Genomic DNA, 17,776 nt, shown 5'->3' with positions numbered 1-17,776 from the left:
GTTTATTTATGAGTTAGTTTATGAGTCTGATTAATGAACCATATCGTGAGACTGTTCAATAAGTTAACTTATAAGCTTGTAAATGAGTCGAGTTTAAAGTCGAAAGTGAGCTAAATATTATTAACTTTAAGTTTGACTCGTTTATTAAATAAAATTAAAAATTTGAGCTCAAAACAAGCCGAAGCAAGTCGAATTTTTATCAAATTAAACCTCGAATAGCTCACGAGCTATTTGGTTTCGTTTACACCCTTAGTTTAGTTCTATTAAAACAATAAAATTATAATTAGTAAATAGATGAAAGATATTTAGTTTAACTACTCAATTTTAATTTTTAACTTAAAATATATTTACTAATTTATGAGTTAAATTAAAATAAATAATTAATTATTTAATAAAATTATTTACAAATAATTTTTAAACAATTTAAGTATTTTGCTTAAAAAAGTTTAAAAATAATTTAATTTATTAAATTATTAAAAAATGTGTAATTAAATATTATAATTATTAAAAATTAATTATTAATCAAAGAAGCCGCCATAAGGAGAAGCCTTCCATAGTTCTTCGATCAACCAAAACACAGAGCCATAGGAAAGCAGAAATCACACCAAAATGGTAACCATAAAAAACCCAAGTCAGCCATTGCTTTATCTCTTCTTTCTCTCTGTTTATGGAGAGATTTCCCAAGTTTGGGAAGAGGGGAAATGAGAGGGAAAAGAAAAAAAAAAAAAAAAGCTCAAAGGAGAATTCGGCAAACATGAGCTCTGGTTTATCCACGTGGCGCCATATCAGTGGTTAGGTGCTTTTGAGGGGGCTGCTTTCCCTCTCTGTCTCTCTCTCTCATGCGCTGCCATGTCAGAAGTGTAAACCCCGTCCTTTGCCCCGGCGAATCCGTATCGTATGCTTCTCTCTCTAAAAAAAGCTCTCTTCCTCCCTCTAAAAGTATTGATTGTCTCTCTCTTGTGTAGCCTCAATTCTCTGTCTCTCTCTTTCTATTTATTTTCATTTGTTGGCGTGTGTTCGTGTTTCCCTCTTTTCTCTCTCTTCCTCGTATCTCTCATATTGTTCTTCTGCTTCTATGCCCTAATTTCTCTGTATATCTCTACCCACTGTTTTTTTCTTTCAGTCTCTTAAAATCTGGTAATACACCACCCTTTGTATTGATTTTTGGTTCTGAACAAAAGATTGGTGAGCTTGTACTGTTTATTTCTCTGTTTATACTTGGTTATTGGTTAAGCTTTTTGTGGGTTTTCCATTTTGTGAACTTTGAGCTAATTTCTCATGTGCTATGATGTTTATGTTGTGATGATATTGCTTGATTTGGAAGATATTGTGATTATTTTATTGATGGATGCTGAATAATTTGGTAGTTTGCATTGATTTGATAATTGGGTTTTAGAAGTATGGGGGTCATTGGATGGTTGAAGAATGGGGGGTTTTGGGCATTGTGTGGGTAAATGTGCGTGCTTGGTTAAGTTCTTCTTGTTTGAATGTTCAATTTTGGCACGCCTTTTGTACCGAGTAAATGTGTGTGCTTGACATTTGATTATTTTAGTTTATTAATTTAGACGGTTCAATTGATTACATTGAAGAGCCTCTGGTTGCTTGATTTAGTAGTGTGTTCAAGTGTAGGTAGCCTTTTTTTTTTTCGTTGGCTCCACTATGATTTGTATTTGTTTATTGAGCTGATTCCATTTGGGTTTCCTGAAACATCCTAATGACTGCTAATCTTTTGTCATCAAGTCAATTCGAAGTTAGCAAGTGACAAGTTGAAGTCCATTGGTTTGGTTGGTTGCCAGTACGTAGTCATGAAACTGAGTTGCTTTGTTTCTGCTTCTTTGCTGATCTTTACTTGCCATAGGGTCATTTTTAGTCAGGCACTTTGACCAAAGTAAAGTACAGGCTTAAGCTTTACTTTGAAATACCAGTGTGGCTTTCAATTTTGTGGCCTGATTGTGCTTGCTACAAGGATCCTTGGTATTATCTTTAGGTGGACTTACAGTTGGTCTGGTTAGCTGTTTTTAAACTTTTTGAGTATCAGTTACCTGGCAATGTTTCATTAATTTTCTTAATAACTTTAATAACACAAGCATGAAACACCGGAATATAGAAATTGAATTGATAATTTTTTACCAAATGAATGTGCATAATTTAGTTCCTCTATCAGCGTTGCGATAGCCTATAGGTGGTATCAGAGGCAGCCATTCCATTTTTTTGTTATTGATTCTGCTTTTTGCTTATTATAACTGCATTAAAGTGTTGTACAGCACATAGAACTTTTTATTTGCTTGGATTTTTCTTGTAAAGCCTTCTTGGATCTTCACTAATGCATGGCATGCTTATGTCAATTTTAGTTCCGAATGTAATGCGGAGGATTGAGAGATGAAGGATAGTGGTTCAACTACTAATAAAATGATAAACAGAAACTGGGTCTTGAAGCGCAAGCGAAAAAAGCTTTTGTATGGACGAGTCGTTACCAATGGTAAAGAAGAGAAGTTAGCAGCCCTGGAATCTCCCAGGAGTACTGCAGCTGCTAAACGCAGGCCAAAGAGTGAACTAAGTTCAGATTTATCTTCATTCAAGAAGAAAGGAAATGATGGGGTGAGTTATCATATGTTCTCTTTAACGCTCTGCTAGGCAACTTCTCCAATCATATCTTAAAACTCTTTGATGAGAAGTGAGTAGTTGCAAATATTTGGTTCTTTATGGGTCTATATTTTAAGTAAAGACTTGTATAATCTGTGAAATTGTCAAGAAATCCCTGTTGATGACTATTAAAGTTTGTGCCATAAAAAGTAGTGATTCCTTGGAGATGCTTCTGTCTTCATAAGCCCTGTTGATTAACTATTAAAAGTTCATGCCATAAAAAGTGGATATTCCATGGGATGGTTCTATTATACCATGTTGGGATCACCTCCTTAAGGTGAAGAACAAAATTATATGCGCACACTACAACAAAATTTCTACAAATTTGAGTTTTAACTGGCAAACAATAAGGTTAAAAATCCTGATCTCAGCTTTTGCTAATGCATATATCTGATTACAAATTAATATTTATTACTCAATTTCTGATCACAGAATCTTCTTTTTAGTTGAAAACAACATTTTCCTCGAATCAATCTGATATGATCAATTTGGGGTGTTCCTAACTCTTCTTGATCCAAGGTTAAGTATATATAGAATATAGGGGTAAATATTACACGCGATCACTCAACTTTCCGAGTATTTCATAAAAGTCAATGAATTTTAATTTCTTTCATAAAACTCGTTGAATTTCAATTTGATTTTATAAAAGTAATTGCGATCGGAAATTAAAGGTTTCTAGGTTAACTTGTTGACTTGTCAACCATTTTACAAATAAAATTATCTTATTTTATTAGTTTCTTAAAAAGCAAAAAGAAAATACGATGCATAAAACGCATTCAACTACCACTTTTGCTATCAAACTCCTCTTTTTTTCTTATTTCTTCTCCAGCTGCAACTACTAATTAAGTAATTTTACTTGTAAAATAGTTGGCAGGTCAGCAGGTTAAATTGAAAACCTTTAATTTCCGATTATAGTGATTTTTATGAAACTAAATTGAAGTTCAGTGAGTTTTATGTTTTATGAGTGACCACGTGTGATGATTACCCGAGAATATAGGTAAGGGCACAAGGACAACACGTATGGAGTTGCTTGATTTGTTTCCATGGTGGAGACATTTAGCTTCATGTATGTTTCCCATTCAGTACATCTTCCTTCTGCCGGATATGTGGTATCTCGTTCATAGTGTTGCTTTCTTCTTCTTCTTTGTTTTTTCTTTTTCCCTTTTTGTTCTCTTTGTTATGTAAGTTATGAATGCTAAAGTGATACTTTGGGTTCCATTTCCTCTGTTGTTGTTAATGTTTATACCTTACTGCAGCGGCTAATCCTTGTTAGTTTGACAAGTTACTGATCATCATTATGATTCTAGTTGAGTGTTGGAGTTATCTAATGTATTAATTTTTTCTTCCTTGTTAAATCTATTTTGTATGTCCGCTGAAATCTTGACTTTAAATCTACTCTTTTTCCAGTATTACTATGAATGTGTGATCTGTGATCTTGGTGGCAACTTGTTGTGTTGTGATAGCTGTCCTAGTGTCTACCATCTTCAGTGCCTTGATCCACCTCTTAAGGTATGTTTTCTTAATTTATTCTATTGCATTTGACGAGTTCTCAAAAGTACTGCATGATTATTAATATTTCATGCCTGCTTTCATCTGGTCTTAATTTTGATCTTCTTATTCATTACTTGAAGCGCATTCCAATGGGGAAGTGGCAATGCCCACAGTGCTGTCAAAAGAATGATCCGCTCAAGTCCATTACCCAACTGGATTCCATTTCAAAGCGGGCAAGAACAAAAATTGTTACAACAAATTCTAAGACTGGAGGTAGGCCATCTGACACTGACAAAGTGTCCCGGATTTTTGGAAGCTCGATTCTCTCCAAACGAAGGTCCTCCAGCAAAGGAAAATCTGTGTTAACTTTTGGAGTTAAATCCTGTGAAAAGGAACCAGATTCTTCCTTGGACGAATCTAGTAGCACCAAGCCTAGTGATCCATCCCTTGGTGTTTCTATAGATGGTACCTCATCATGTGTGAATGCTGATGATGCAAAGAAACCTGATGTGTCGCCACCTGCGTCACCTGCAGACAAGAATTCAATTTCTATTGCTGAGGAAACATTGTCTCATTCTAAACTTAAAAAGTCTGGGCCAAATGATGAAGCATCTGATAGAAAGCGTGACTTGTCTTGTAATAATGGGTCTCCAAGAAACAAAATTGTACTTGCAATTTGTGCTGCCACTGAGAAAGATAGAAAAAGAAAACATGAAGGCAATGGCAACAGCATAAAGAAGCATAGGATTGACAAGGGACAACGTACTTCTAAGAAATGGGGATCAAAAGCCAATAATACATCCTCTGGAAGTAGTAAATTGCACCAGAAAAGGAAAACTGGTACTTATGGGGTTTCTGCATCTTTATCAGAGAATGATGTTGGACCCAAGAGCTTAGATGCCCAGGGAAAGAATGAGGTATCTTTCTTTCACTGGATTATTTATTATTTTCATCAGAACTTTGGTCATTTTGCCCTCCAACTTCCAGATGGTTCCGTTGAAATTTCTTCTAAAAGCATAAAACACCTTTGTAGTTGGAAAAATACTGGTTGGTAAATCATACTATGCTTTAACGCCTCAGCATTTTGGGCACTTTCTTTGTTGTTGTTCCATTCATTTACTCTTCAGTGGTTGCCTTCAATATTTTATTCTTCATTAGGTATCACCTTTAATCCCTTATAACTTCATGGAATCTCTCTAAGTTCCACTCTTAATCTGAGCATGTGCCATGCATAAGTTGGTTCTATAGTTGTTGTTGGTATTCCTGTTGGCTTTTACTGTGGGTAAACTATTTTTTCACATGTGACTGAATTTCATACTTCATTATCATTATCATCTACTTCAGGCTAGTATTTTTCCTCTTTTCATATATCACTATTCTTGTCATTTCTATGGCTTTAGTTGTTGTTGAAAACCTTTGCTGTTAAGCTTTTGTTTATTGCATTTATATTTATTTATTTTTGTCAGAAGCTTCCTGAGGAACTTGTGCACCCATCAGATGAGGCAGGTAAAGCTGGGGGTGGTGTGGATGAAACACGAATATGTGAAGATACTATCCTTGAACTTCAACAGGTGAGTCAATTCATATTAAGAAAATTCATGGAATTTTTTCTATCAGTCTCTTAGGAATAGAAAAATGCTTATCTTTCGAGTATTTGCGATAATTTTACAATTATTTTGTGCCATATAACTTTTCATCACAGGTTGATCGGGTTTTGGGATGTCGAATTCAAGGTGATAATTCTAGTTCTTCACGCAATGCCTCTTTGATTGCTACAGATGACCTACCCTCTGAGGAATTGCTTATTCCAGAAACACAAAATAGAGAGGAAAACTCTATTTGTGATATTGATTCAGATGTATTAGTTGCTGAAAATCTTGCAGGGGGCTCTCCAGGCTTCAACCAAAGTTGTGACAGGGGAGAAAGCATGAAGAATGACATTAGAGTGGACAAAATAAATGTATATAAAAGATCTGCTGGTAAAGATTGTAAAGGAGGAAATGTTAAGGATTTAGCTGGGAAAGATGACAAGTATTCAGGTTCTAAAGGCCTAAATGATAAAGATCAAGATGAGTCTGCAGAAAGTGTAGAAGATTTTGTAAAACAACATGAAAAGGTGCTGACAGAAAACATTGATGTTTCTTTGAAAAGTCAAGATACAAGTGAAGTTTCCAAAGATTGTGGACCACATTTATCTCCTGAAACCAAAGTTAGAGAAGAAGCAGATATGGAAATGAAAATGAGTGGTGTTGATGAAAATAAAGTTCAGGAGCCTGCCAAGATGGAACCAGCATGCGCTAATGGGGAGACAACATCATATGAATTCTTAGTTAAATGGGTGGGTAAGTCTCATATACACAATAGTTGGATTTCTGAATCTCGACTGAAAGTTCTTGCAAAAAGAAAACTAGAAAATTACAAGGCAAAGTATGGAACAGCTGTAATAAATATATGTGAGGAAAAGTGGAAGCAGCCTCAGCGTATAATTGCTCTCCGTGCTTCCAGAGATGGTACAAAGGAAGCTTTTGTGAAATGGACTGGTCTTCCTTATGATGAATGCACTTGGGAAAGATTGGATGAACCTGTTCTGTCAAAATCTCCACATATGATTGATGTGTTTAATCAGTTAGAGCAGAAAACACTGGAAAAAGATGCAACGTCAAATGATCTGAATAAGTGGAGGGGTGATGGTCATCAAAATGAGATAGTTACTCTCACGGAACAACCTAAGGAGCTAAAAGGAGGCACCTTGTTTCCTCATCAGCTTGAAGCGTTGAATTGGTTGCGTAAATGCTGGAACAAATTCAAAAATGTGATCCTTGCTGATGAGATGGGGCTTGGGAAAACAGTATCGGCTTGTGCCTTTATTTCATCACTGTATTTTGAGTTTAAAGCTTCTTTGCCTTGTTTGGTCTTAGTTCCACTTTCCACTATGCCAAACTGGCTTGCTGAGTTTGCGTTATGGGCTCCTAACTTAAATGTTGTAGAATATCATGGGTGTGCAAAAGCAAGGGCTATAATTCGCCAATATGAATGGCATGCTAGTGATCCAAATGAGATGAATAAGAAAACTGCTTCTTACAAATTTAATGTTCTTTTAACTACTTATGAAATGGTTCTTGCCGACTCCTCCTATTTGCGTGGAGTTCCATGGGAAGTGCTTGTGGTTGATGAGGGTCACCGTCTAAAGAATTCAGGAAGTAAGCTGTTCAGCTTGCTCAATGCATTTTCTTTTCAACATCGTGTTCTCTTGACTGGTACCCCTCTTCAAAATAACATTGGTGAGATGTACAATTTACTTAATTTCTTACAGCCAGCTTCGTTCCCTTCTCTATCTTCATTTGAGGAGAAATTTAATGATCTTACAACTGCTGAAAAAGTGGACGAATTGAAAAAACTTGTTGCTCCACATATGCTTCGACGGCTTAAAAAGGATGCCATGCAAAATATCCCTCCCAAGACAGAACGAATGGTTCCTGTTGAGTTGACTTCTATCCAAGCTGAATACTATCGTGCAATGCTAACAAAGAACTATCAGGTATTGCGGAATATTGGAAAAGGCGTTGCTCAGCAATCAATGCTGAACATTGTAATGCAGTTGAGAAAGATTTGCAATCATCCATACCTCATACCGGGTACTGAGCCTGATTCTGGGTCAGTAGAATTCCTTCATGAAATGCGAATAAAAGCTTCAGCGAAACTGACTCTGCTACATTCCATGCTAAAAGCATTATATAAGGAAGGTCATAGGGTTCTTATTTTCTCGCAGATGACCAAACTTCTGGATATCCTTGAAGATTATTTAACTATAGAGTTTGGGCCTAAAACATACGACAGAGTGGACGGATCTGTATCCGTCAGTGATCGTCAGGCAGCAATTGCACGTTTCAACCAAGATAAAAGCCGATTTGTGTTCTTGTTATCAACACGCTCGTGTGGCCTTGGAATCAATTTGGCAACAGCTGATACTGTCATTATTTATGATTCTGATTTCAACCCACATGCTGACATCCAAGCAATGAACAGGGCGCATCGAATTGGACAATCAAATAGACTTCTGGTGTATCGACTTGTTGTTCGTGCCAGTGTTGAAGAGCGCATCTTGCAGCTTGCCAAAAAGAAACTGATGCTTGACCAGCTTTTTGTGAATAAGTCTGGATCTCAGAAGGAAGTGGAAGATATTCTACGATGGGGAACGGAGGAACTTTTTAGTGATTCTTCTAGCATTAATGTGAAAGATACTGGTGAAAGTAATAGCAACAGAGATGAGGCAGTAATAGATATAGAGCAAAAGCAGAGGAAAAGGGGTGGTGGTCTTGGGGATGTGTACAAGGATAAATGTACAGATGGCAGCAACAAGATTGTCTGGGATGAAAATGCAATTGTGAAATTGCTTGACCGTTCAAACCTTCAGTCTGGGATAGCTGATGTTGCTGAAATGGACTTTGAGAATGACATGCTTGGATCGGTAAAGGTGATTTTTATACTCATTAAATAAATATGATGAGATTTCATGTTATAATCTGTTCATGGGTTGCAACATAGGAAACTAATTATATTGCTGTTATGTAGAACACAAAACCAAAGTAAAGCCTGCAAGTCAATGTGGGACAGCTTGCAAATCAGAGTTAAGGCTTTATGTTGGTTTGAATGCTAGAAAGATAAGAGGAGTTATTTGGAAAATGAGGGTTTTGAAGGATATATGATTAGGGCATGTCTATTAAAGGCACATGGGGCAAGTACTAAGAGAGATTGGGCACATAAGAAATTAGTTTCACCAGAAAAAAATTTGAAAGTAAGACTAGATATTCATCATAATTAAAAATATTAGCTAGACAATAACTAATATCTAATATCCAAATTTGAAAGTAAGACTAGATATTCATCATAATTAAAAATATTAGGTAGACAATAACTAATATCTAATATCCAAGTATAATGGAAATAAAAGAACGCAAAATATTCATAAAAAGTTACGAAATTTTAACATCCAAGAACGAATTTCTAAAACATTTCACTTTGCTAGTTCCTTTTTTTTTTTTTTTTTTTTTTTTTTCCAAAAAAGTCACTTCACTGAGACGAAAAACAAAATGAATGAATGTTCTTGCTGGAATTTTATTTACTGGACATGTGGGCAACTTATATCTTTCTTATTGTTTAGGAGAATCTAATCTATACTTTGAAACCCATGCTGGGGTAGTTTAATGCATATTTCAGTACTCGTGCATGATAAGGGGAAAAAAAAATACTGAGGAGACAGTGAAAGAGGGGATGGAGGGCCTGGAATAAGTCGTGAGGAGAGAGATTTGAGGTGCATAAATGTTGGAAACAGGAGTATCAGAGGTAGGCAGTTGGTTAGGTAGGCCTCCACTGATGTTTTGGCCTTCCTGGTGTGTCAATACTGGATGATAGAGTTGGGAACACAAAGGAAAAGAATAGGTTCAATAAGAGAGAAAGAGAGTGTAGATTTCACTGCAAAATAAGATCTGAATTACAATGCATACTCTCAGCAATACAATAGCAAATTCCTTCCTCTCAAGACAGAACATAAAGAGAAAATAAAGAAATGAGAATCTCAGAGTAGCTCAAGCTAGCCCAGCTAATGCCGAAATTCAATAATACATCCAGAATAATCATATCAGCTGAAGAGTCTCTTATTTATAGCTGGCATAATGTTTTAGTGATGGCTCAAGGTCCATGTGGAGTGCCACCTGCATTTCCCTCTAACAGCATAACTTCAAATGATTCCCCTCCAGCTGTCCCCTTCTAGAATCACCCTTCTTTCTGAAATTCTTCCTGTAGTAGACCCTTTGTGGTTTTGGATAATAGCCCACCAACTCTGAATCAGTAATTCTGCTTATATCACTGGATTTTGGAAGATCCAGCAGAGTTGAGTCTGGTGGAGGTGGCCTTTATTGCTGAGCGAGTTGGATGGTGATGGAGGCTTGGCAGGCGCATATTTCTTGTGCCTTGCACCTTGCAACATGCAGCATGCAGCAGGTGGCAGACAAAGCATGTGCCTTTCTGATGCTGTGTTGCCTCAGTCTAGTAGAGTTTTGGTATTGGGCCAGTGCGCCTTAGCCATGCCTTTAACAACTGTGGTTAGGGTTTAGGGACCAGAACAAAAGTTGCCTAGGATTTTAAACTGTTTTGAATACTAATTTCACACTGTGAACAGTAATTTGAGCGAAATTTAGTACTATTTGGGGTAAGTTGATGGGAAAGCGGTTAGGTTTTAATGGAAGGCTTCTAGGGTTTGATGGAAAGAAATTTTAAATCTGAATTACATAAAAATCTATTTTTTAAATTGAAACAACAGGATGCTAACTTTAAAACCTTGGATATTTAAGACATCACATCCAAGGTGAAAGAAGTATAACTTATGGTAGAATTGAAGGATATTTTCTCACAATTGGAATATGAGACTGAGGCAAGTCACGAGGAAAGCTTATATAAATGTACAAGTTAAAACATCACATCCGTCTCAATATCTTCATATCTACCATGCTAATTTTGATGACATATTTCTTCATCACCCAAAACACAGTACAACACTTTATTATCGATTGAATTGTTGTCTTGCAAAACTTCCCCCTGAAATTAGATGGGATTTTACCAGTCGCATATGATCTTTGATGCACTGTTTCATTTTGCACATCCTGTTTAAATACTGCGGTTGGCATTTTTGTTATTCCTAAGATCTCTTTGATTAATTGAAGTTTATAATTGTAAATCTTGTAAGCCTTAAGATCACTATTTCTTGAGCTATATAGGCCTTATTAGTTGCACAGTTGCATTTCTAATGGAATTGTTATTTTTGTTTCTTCAGAATGTTTGGTGGAATGATCATACTTGACTATAAAGTGCTCCAGCTTGTTTGAAACTGAATTCATTTAAGAAGATAATTTAGTCTCAATACTGAGATGTTTGAATGGTTGCCATGGTTTTTAGTTTATAAACGTTAATGTGCTGCTTTTGCCTGTATATCATGTTGTCTCCTAACAAATTATTTGTTAAAACTGAATAATAATTTTTTACAGGTCAATGTGTATTGTCTTGCCAATTTTTGTGGTTGGACTATTAATTTATGCATCAATTTTACAGCATTACATTTTTTGGCTAGCTTTCTTATTAAGCACATGTATAATAGTAAGGGCTATCATTATAGGAGCCAGTAATGTTGTTTTTTGTACTTGTTCCAGTGGCAAGTTTTTGTTGCATCTTGACTCCTGATAAAAATGGATAACTCATCTTTGGCTTGCATGGTTTTACTTAGAAATTTTCATTTCTTTCTTGCCAAAAAGTAGCTTTTTAACTTTTGCTCTATAAATGCTTCTCATGGTCCTTAATTTACAATTGTACATAGCGCATTACTTTTTGGTTGCATATGGATTTGCTTTGGTATTTTATTTATTTTTGAGGATGTTATATTCCTATTGAATCATCTGACATGGACTACTGAGAAATGAGGTATTTTATGTTGGCTTGATTAAAATATGACCCCTTTTTCTCTTAAGCAGTCTGTGGAATGGAATGATGAAACAGCAGAAGAGCAAGTTGGGGCTGAATCACCTCCTGTTGTGGCTGATGATATTTGTGGACAAAATCCTGACAACAAGGAGGATAATGTGGTCACTAGTACTGAAGAAAATGAATGGGACAGGCTTCTGCGCTCAAGGTGAGGAGCTGTTACCTGTGGTTACTCTTTTACAAAGTTTTCTGTATTTATTTCCTTGTGTGATATTTTGTAAAAAATTAAATTTTGAATGTTATTTTACCATGCAAGTAAGAGAATTTTAATTCATTCTGCACCAACCTATATGCAAGAGGGAAAATCATTTATGAGACAAAATTCAAAGAAGCTTAAGGCAGCTTGTATGGCCTCAAATATCTGTCCACTGAAGGTTCTTTTTCACTGTTGATAGTGCAATATTGTCTAAATTCTTTCCATGAGAGAGCTGATATAAATCTATCTCAAACTAAATGCATCGAGAAATGGAAGAGGTGATGCATCTCCATTAGAATAGTCCTGAAAATGAAAATTTGATATAATGAGCTGAGATGAGGTAATTGGGATTCACTAAATCTTGACTATCCCCAATAAGTGGCTGATAGAGATTAGTTGCAATAACTCTAAATGTAAGAACAAATGCAGGGAGTGAGGTAAAATGTAAAATATTTGAAAATATTAAATCTCTATCCTAATAGATGGTGCATTTATCTCTTTAAATTATGTGGCTCATGCAGTTAATAATAACCATTAAATTGATGTTTTATTACTGGACTGGTTGAGGCATGTTTATTAATAGACTCAATTGCCTTACTGTGCGTCAAAGTTTGGAGAAGCATGCTAATGTGAAGTTGTATGCCACTAAGCTTTAAAATGCTATGTATTAAACCATGGCAAGCAGATGTCTTTTGAAAGAGGAAAAAAAAATACAGAATATCAATGTCTTTCATGTAAATTTTGTTTCTCAAAATAGACTTTCATGCAGTCGTTTTCTCAAATTAGGAAAATATGGGATGTGTGCCAGGATGAGCTGTGGTATAATATTAACGTTACTACACTTTGATCTGAGTTCACTGTTCTGACCAAATCAACCCATGGGAACAACCTCCTTTAAATGAAAGGAAGGCAGGCTGCATAAAGTTAATCAACTTCCAAAAGCTTGTAATGTGGTAAGTCTAGGTGAGACTCCCTGTTGATAAAGGGAGGTATGCACAAAGAAGACCTTAAGAAGAGAGAAAAAAAGTCCAAGTACAATAATTTCCAGAACTAAAATGGAATTCATGAAAAATTGAAATTAAGAGCATTAAATTTTGGCTGAATGGCTATGTATATTAGAATTTCCTTGCAGATCCCATTAACCGAAATAATTGCTTTCCATTTAATGCATGAAATACATTAACAATTGTTGATTAATTAAGCAACTTCTGATGAATCAAGGCTTTTCTACAAGTCAACAATAATGGTTTTGTTAATATGCATTGGCTTAGATCAAGAATTTCCAGAAGACTTAAATTGTTTATTTTGTGGATTTTGCAGTGCATAAATCAGTTTCTTTTTTGTTAAGAATCGAACTTGTTATAATTTTCCCGCGGTGACCGGAATCAACCGTGTTTGACCTTTTTTCAGCACATGCTACTGTAGAAGTACAAAGTTGAAGATATGGGGATTTGGAAATTAAGGACACTTGATAAAAAAAACCAAGTTATTTTTTTAAGAAATAAAAATTTATCAAGGTTTTAATTAGGTATTTGTGTATATTAGTCTAGTTTTTATGGTCCTTGGTTTTATTATAAAAGCAAAAGAATGAAGTTATTGTGGTGGGCATTGTTTGAAGTGCTGGTATTTTGGCTCTGGTTCTGTTACTGTTGGAGCTTATAAGTTTTGGCTATTTTATCATTTTGGCTTTGTTCAGTCAAAGTTGAATTAGGAGTTCTGTGTTACTTTTTCTGGGAATCAGATACTGGTTTATATGGTTACAATTATATTCTCTAGTACTTTCCTTGTAAGGAATGATAAGACTGAGAATTTGCAGTTTGAAATTTTGTTGTGGATATGATTCTGAGGATTTTTCTTTTTCTGTATCTTATTCTTCTTTCTGTATCTGTCTCTATTCATTTTCCCTCTTTCTTTGCAAGAAAATCCCATAATTACCACACTTAGAATTCTCAAACTTAAGTTTCCATACCAAATATAGTAATCCTAAAGCTTAAATGTCCAGTTCAGGTGAAACTCTCAAAGCATTTGGAGCTCATCCAGCTCATTTAAGGCTACTCTTGTTATAGATTATATGACTTGTTTAATTACTGAAAGTCTATCAATTCCTTAGTCACCTTGATGCAATAAAATTTTTGTTTGTTACTCCATAACATTTTCATCCTAAGACATTCCATTATTCTTTATCACATCCACCAAACATGCTCTAATTACACAATCTTTCTGTTTCTAGTCAGAATTTATAGAATATTTACTCTTAATTTTTTTTTTAGATGGATGAAATATCAAAATGAGGAGGAAGCAGCACTTGGTCGAGGAAAGCGCCAGAGGAAGGCTGTTTCTTACAGGGAAGCATATGCTCCACATCCAAGTGAAACATTGAGTGAGGTACACCTTATTTGCTTCCTCCGCATAAACCACTTTCTTGAGGCTAATAAATATCTTATATTGATTGCTAATGAAGACCAGGCTAGAATGGGTATCTTTGATGATGTCAACTGCACTGTCAAATTTATCTTAATTCCTCTTTTTGTGAGTATTCATGTCTGTTTTATAATCCCTTCAAAATTTGGCATCTTATTCAAACAAGCTGAAATGATTCCCATTTAGTCAATTGATGTAGAATCAATAGAACACACTCAAAGGCTCTCAATTTATTTAATTCTCTAATAACCAATCTAACCAGAAAATACAGAAGTTACATAGGTATTTATAGACTAATAACAAATCCTACTATTTAGGGTTGCATGGTTCTCAGGATTCCTGAATTGAATCCAAAAACGAAGCAAACAAAGTTTCAGAACTGAAAAATTCCTGACATTATAGGAACTGAATCGAACTTAATTTACTGTTATGGTATGATTTTGGATCTTTGTCAATATTCGGACACTGAACCTTATTGAATTAAACAACCAAAACTAGAATTGATTTTATATATGTTTTTTAATGATATTTTATGCATTTTATATTGTGATAACTTTTTGAATTAGCTTCTTGACATTTTAAATCAATATTGTCTTTTGGTTTGCTTAGTTGTTGTTGGTAAAAACTTTATATTTCCATTCGATACTATATTATCTGGTAAATAATTTTTTTAGTTTTACTTCTAATTCCTGATATATACTAATATTTTTTTTTTTCAGTAATAAATCACGTCAAAAATATGCTACTATAAAACTGAAATCATAATCAAGTTATATAAGTGTCTAAGATATAAGTGGTATATTGACAACCACTTTTAATTTAAAGTTTATTTGTAGTATCATTGGATGATTCTATGTGAATTATTATAATAAAATGATGAAATAATTGAATAGCCCATATTGAAATTAAACAATGTATTGATATTTAATTATTGACAAAATTGCATTAAATTTTAGCTCAGTTAATTACATTCACATTTCATTAACAATTTAATATCACATACTAACTTTATGCACTATTTACTAAATTCATATCCCTTATTTATTTGGTGTAAATATAATAAAATATATTAGTAAAAAATATTATGTGATATTGCTTACTCAAACTTATGTTTTTCCTATTTTATTTTTGTTATGATTTTGAAATTCCTAGAAAAATATTGTTTTGAAATACATAAACTCATAAATTTTCCCATCTAACCATTTATTTTACAAGTTTATGAGAATAAGTAAGCCTTAATATTTTTCTTAAATAAAAAATTATTTCTTTCAACTGGATGCCATTTGGCTTGAAATTCCCATATCCCTAAAGTGAACTGCACCAAAATATTGTGACAATTTGGTAATCTTCAAATTGAACCAAACTAATACTCTTAGGATTAGGAATGCTAAGTAGGAAAATTCTAAACCAATACCATAACCTTTTAATATTTCGTACGGGCCATAAAATTCCTAAATAATAGAAACTTAGTGCTTGTTTACTTTTCTATTTTTTATTTTCCAATTTCCAAGAAAACTTCAATTTTCATTTCCCGTAGAAAACAAGAAAAATATAGACTCAACTCAACTCAACTAAGCCTTTATCCCAAAAATTTGGGGTCGGCTATATGGATTCGCTTTTTCCACTCTGAACGATTTTGGGTTAAATCCTCAGAAATGTGTAATGCTTCTAAGTCATGCTGTACTACTCTCCTCCAAGTCAATTTAGGTCTACCCCTTTTTTTCTTTCTATCCTCTAGCCTAATGTGCTCTACTTGTCTAACTAGAGCCTCCGTATGTCTACGCTTCACATGACCAAACCACCTCAATCTCCCTTCTCTCAACTTATCTTCAATTGGCACCACTCCTACCTTTTCTCTAATACTTTCATTACGGACTTTATCTAGTCTAGTATGGCCACTCATCCACCTTAACATTCTCATCTCTGCAACTCTTATCTTAGATGCGTAGGACTCTTTCAGTGCCCAACACTCACTACCATATAGCATAGCCGGTCGTATGGCTGTACGGTAAAATTTTCCTTTTAATTTATTGGGAATCTTACGATCACATAAAACTCCCGTGGCACGTCTCCACTTCAACCATCCGGCTTTAATCCTATGACTAACATCCTCCTCACATCCCCCATCTACTTGAAGGACTGAGCCTAGATATTTAAAGTGATTACTTTGGGACAGTGCCACTCCATTCAAACTAACTCCTTCCCTATCACCAGTTTGGCCTTCACTGAACTTGCAATGCATGTATTCTGTCTTCGTTCTACTTAACTTAAAACCCTTTGACTCTAGAGTACTTCTCCAAAGTTCTAGCTTCCTATTGACTCCTTCTCGTGTCTCATCTATCAAAACAATATCATCCGCAAACATCATGCACCAAGGAATACTCTCTTGTATATGTTTCGTCAGTTCATCCAAAACTAATGTAAAAAGGTAAGGGCTTATGGCTGATCCTTGGTGTAATCCAATTGAGATCGGAAAATCTCTTGTGTCCCCTCCCACTGTGCGCACAATAGTAGTTGCTCCTTCATACATATCTTTCAATACTTGTATATACCTAATAGATACCCTCTTTTGTTCTAACGCATTCCATAAGACCTCTCTTGGAACACTATCATAAGCCTTCTCCAAATCAATAAAAACCATGTGTAGATCTTTCTTCCCATCTCTATATTTCTCCATCAAGCTTCTAATGAGAAAGATCGCTTCCATAGTTGAACGACCAGGCATGAAACCAAATTGATTGAGAGAGATAGAAGTATCATGACGTAGTCGATGCTCCACAACTCTCTCCCACAACTTCATAGTATGGCTCATGAGTTTAATTCCCCTATAGTTTGAGCAACTCTGTATGCCTCCCTTATTTTTAAAAATAGGTACTAAAATACTCTTCCTCCATTCATCAGGCATTTTCTTTGAGTTTAGAATCTTATTAAATAATTTAGTTAACCATGCCACTCCCATATCTCCCAAATACTTCCACACTTCAATTGGTATTTCATCGGGTCCACAGGCTTTACCTACTTTCATTCTCTTAAGTGCTTCCTTTACTTCTAAAGATATAATCCTTCTAGTATAATTTACATTCTTTTCTATTGTTCTATAATCTATATTCACGCTATTTCCATTTTGACTATTATTAAAGAGATCATTAAAATAATTTCTCCATCTTTCTTTAATGTCCTCATCTTTCACCAACACTTTTCCTTCTTTATCCTTAATGCACCTAACTTGATTGAGATCTTGACATTTCCTTTCTCTACTCCTTGCTAATCTATAAATATCTTTCTCCCCTTCTTTAGTTCCAAGTTTCTCATATAACTTTTCAAAGGCCTGTGCTCTTGCTCGGCTAACTGCCTTTTTTGCCTCTTTCTTTGCTCTCTTGTCTTGTTCATATGCCTCATTATTATCACATTTAGGTAATTTCTTATACCATTCCCTTTTTCTCTTCACGCCTTTCGTACTTCCTCATTCCACCACCATCTCTCTTTTGAGGGTGG

At 34.9% G+C, this 17,776-nt stretch overlaps 1 protein-coding gene across 6 annotated transcripts in view; it reads left to right on the top strand.

Moving 5' to 3' along the window:
• Positions 1-524: 524 nt before the first annotated feature.
• Positions 525-17,776, top strand: part of LOC110655495 (protein CHROMATIN REMODELING 4) — a 28,059-nt gene continuing 10,807 nt past the window's right edge. Inside the window, exons 1-9 of one of the 6 annotated variants that reach the window (XM_058130034.1) lie at positions 525-1,185; positions 2,352-2,598; positions 4,051-4,152; positions 4,275-5,051; positions 5,604-5,705; positions 5,837-5,867; positions 6,018-8,608; positions 11,655-11,812; positions 14,131-14,245. In XM_058130034.1, coding sequence (XP_057986017.1) covers positions 2,380-2,598; positions 4,051-4,152; positions 4,275-5,051; positions 5,604-5,705; positions 5,837-5,867; positions 6,018-8,608; positions 11,655-11,812; positions 14,131-14,245 — 4,095 coding nt within the window. In that variant the 5' untranslated portion in view covers positions 525-1,185; positions 2,352-2,379. Of the gene's footprint in view, positions 1,186-2,351; positions 2,599-4,050; positions 4,153-4,274; positions 5,052-5,600; positions 5,706-5,836; positions 8,609-11,654; positions 11,813-14,130; positions 14,246-17,776 lie in introns of all 6 variants that reach the window. The other 5 variants (XM_058130033.1, XM_058130030.1, XM_058130031.1 and 2 more) reach the window with 5 other exon arrangements.

Source organism: Hevea brasiliensis, chromosome 11 (assembly GCF_030052815.1).
Source record: "Hevea brasiliensis isolate MT/VB/25A 57/8 chromosome 11, ASM3005281v1, whole genome shotgun sequence".
NCBI lineage: Eukaryota > Viridiplantae > Streptophyta > Magnoliopsida > Malpighiales > Euphorbiaceae > Hevea > Hevea brasiliensis.
Note: the sequence above shows the minus strand (reverse complement) of the source record. Positions and strands in the feature narration are given on the sequence as shown.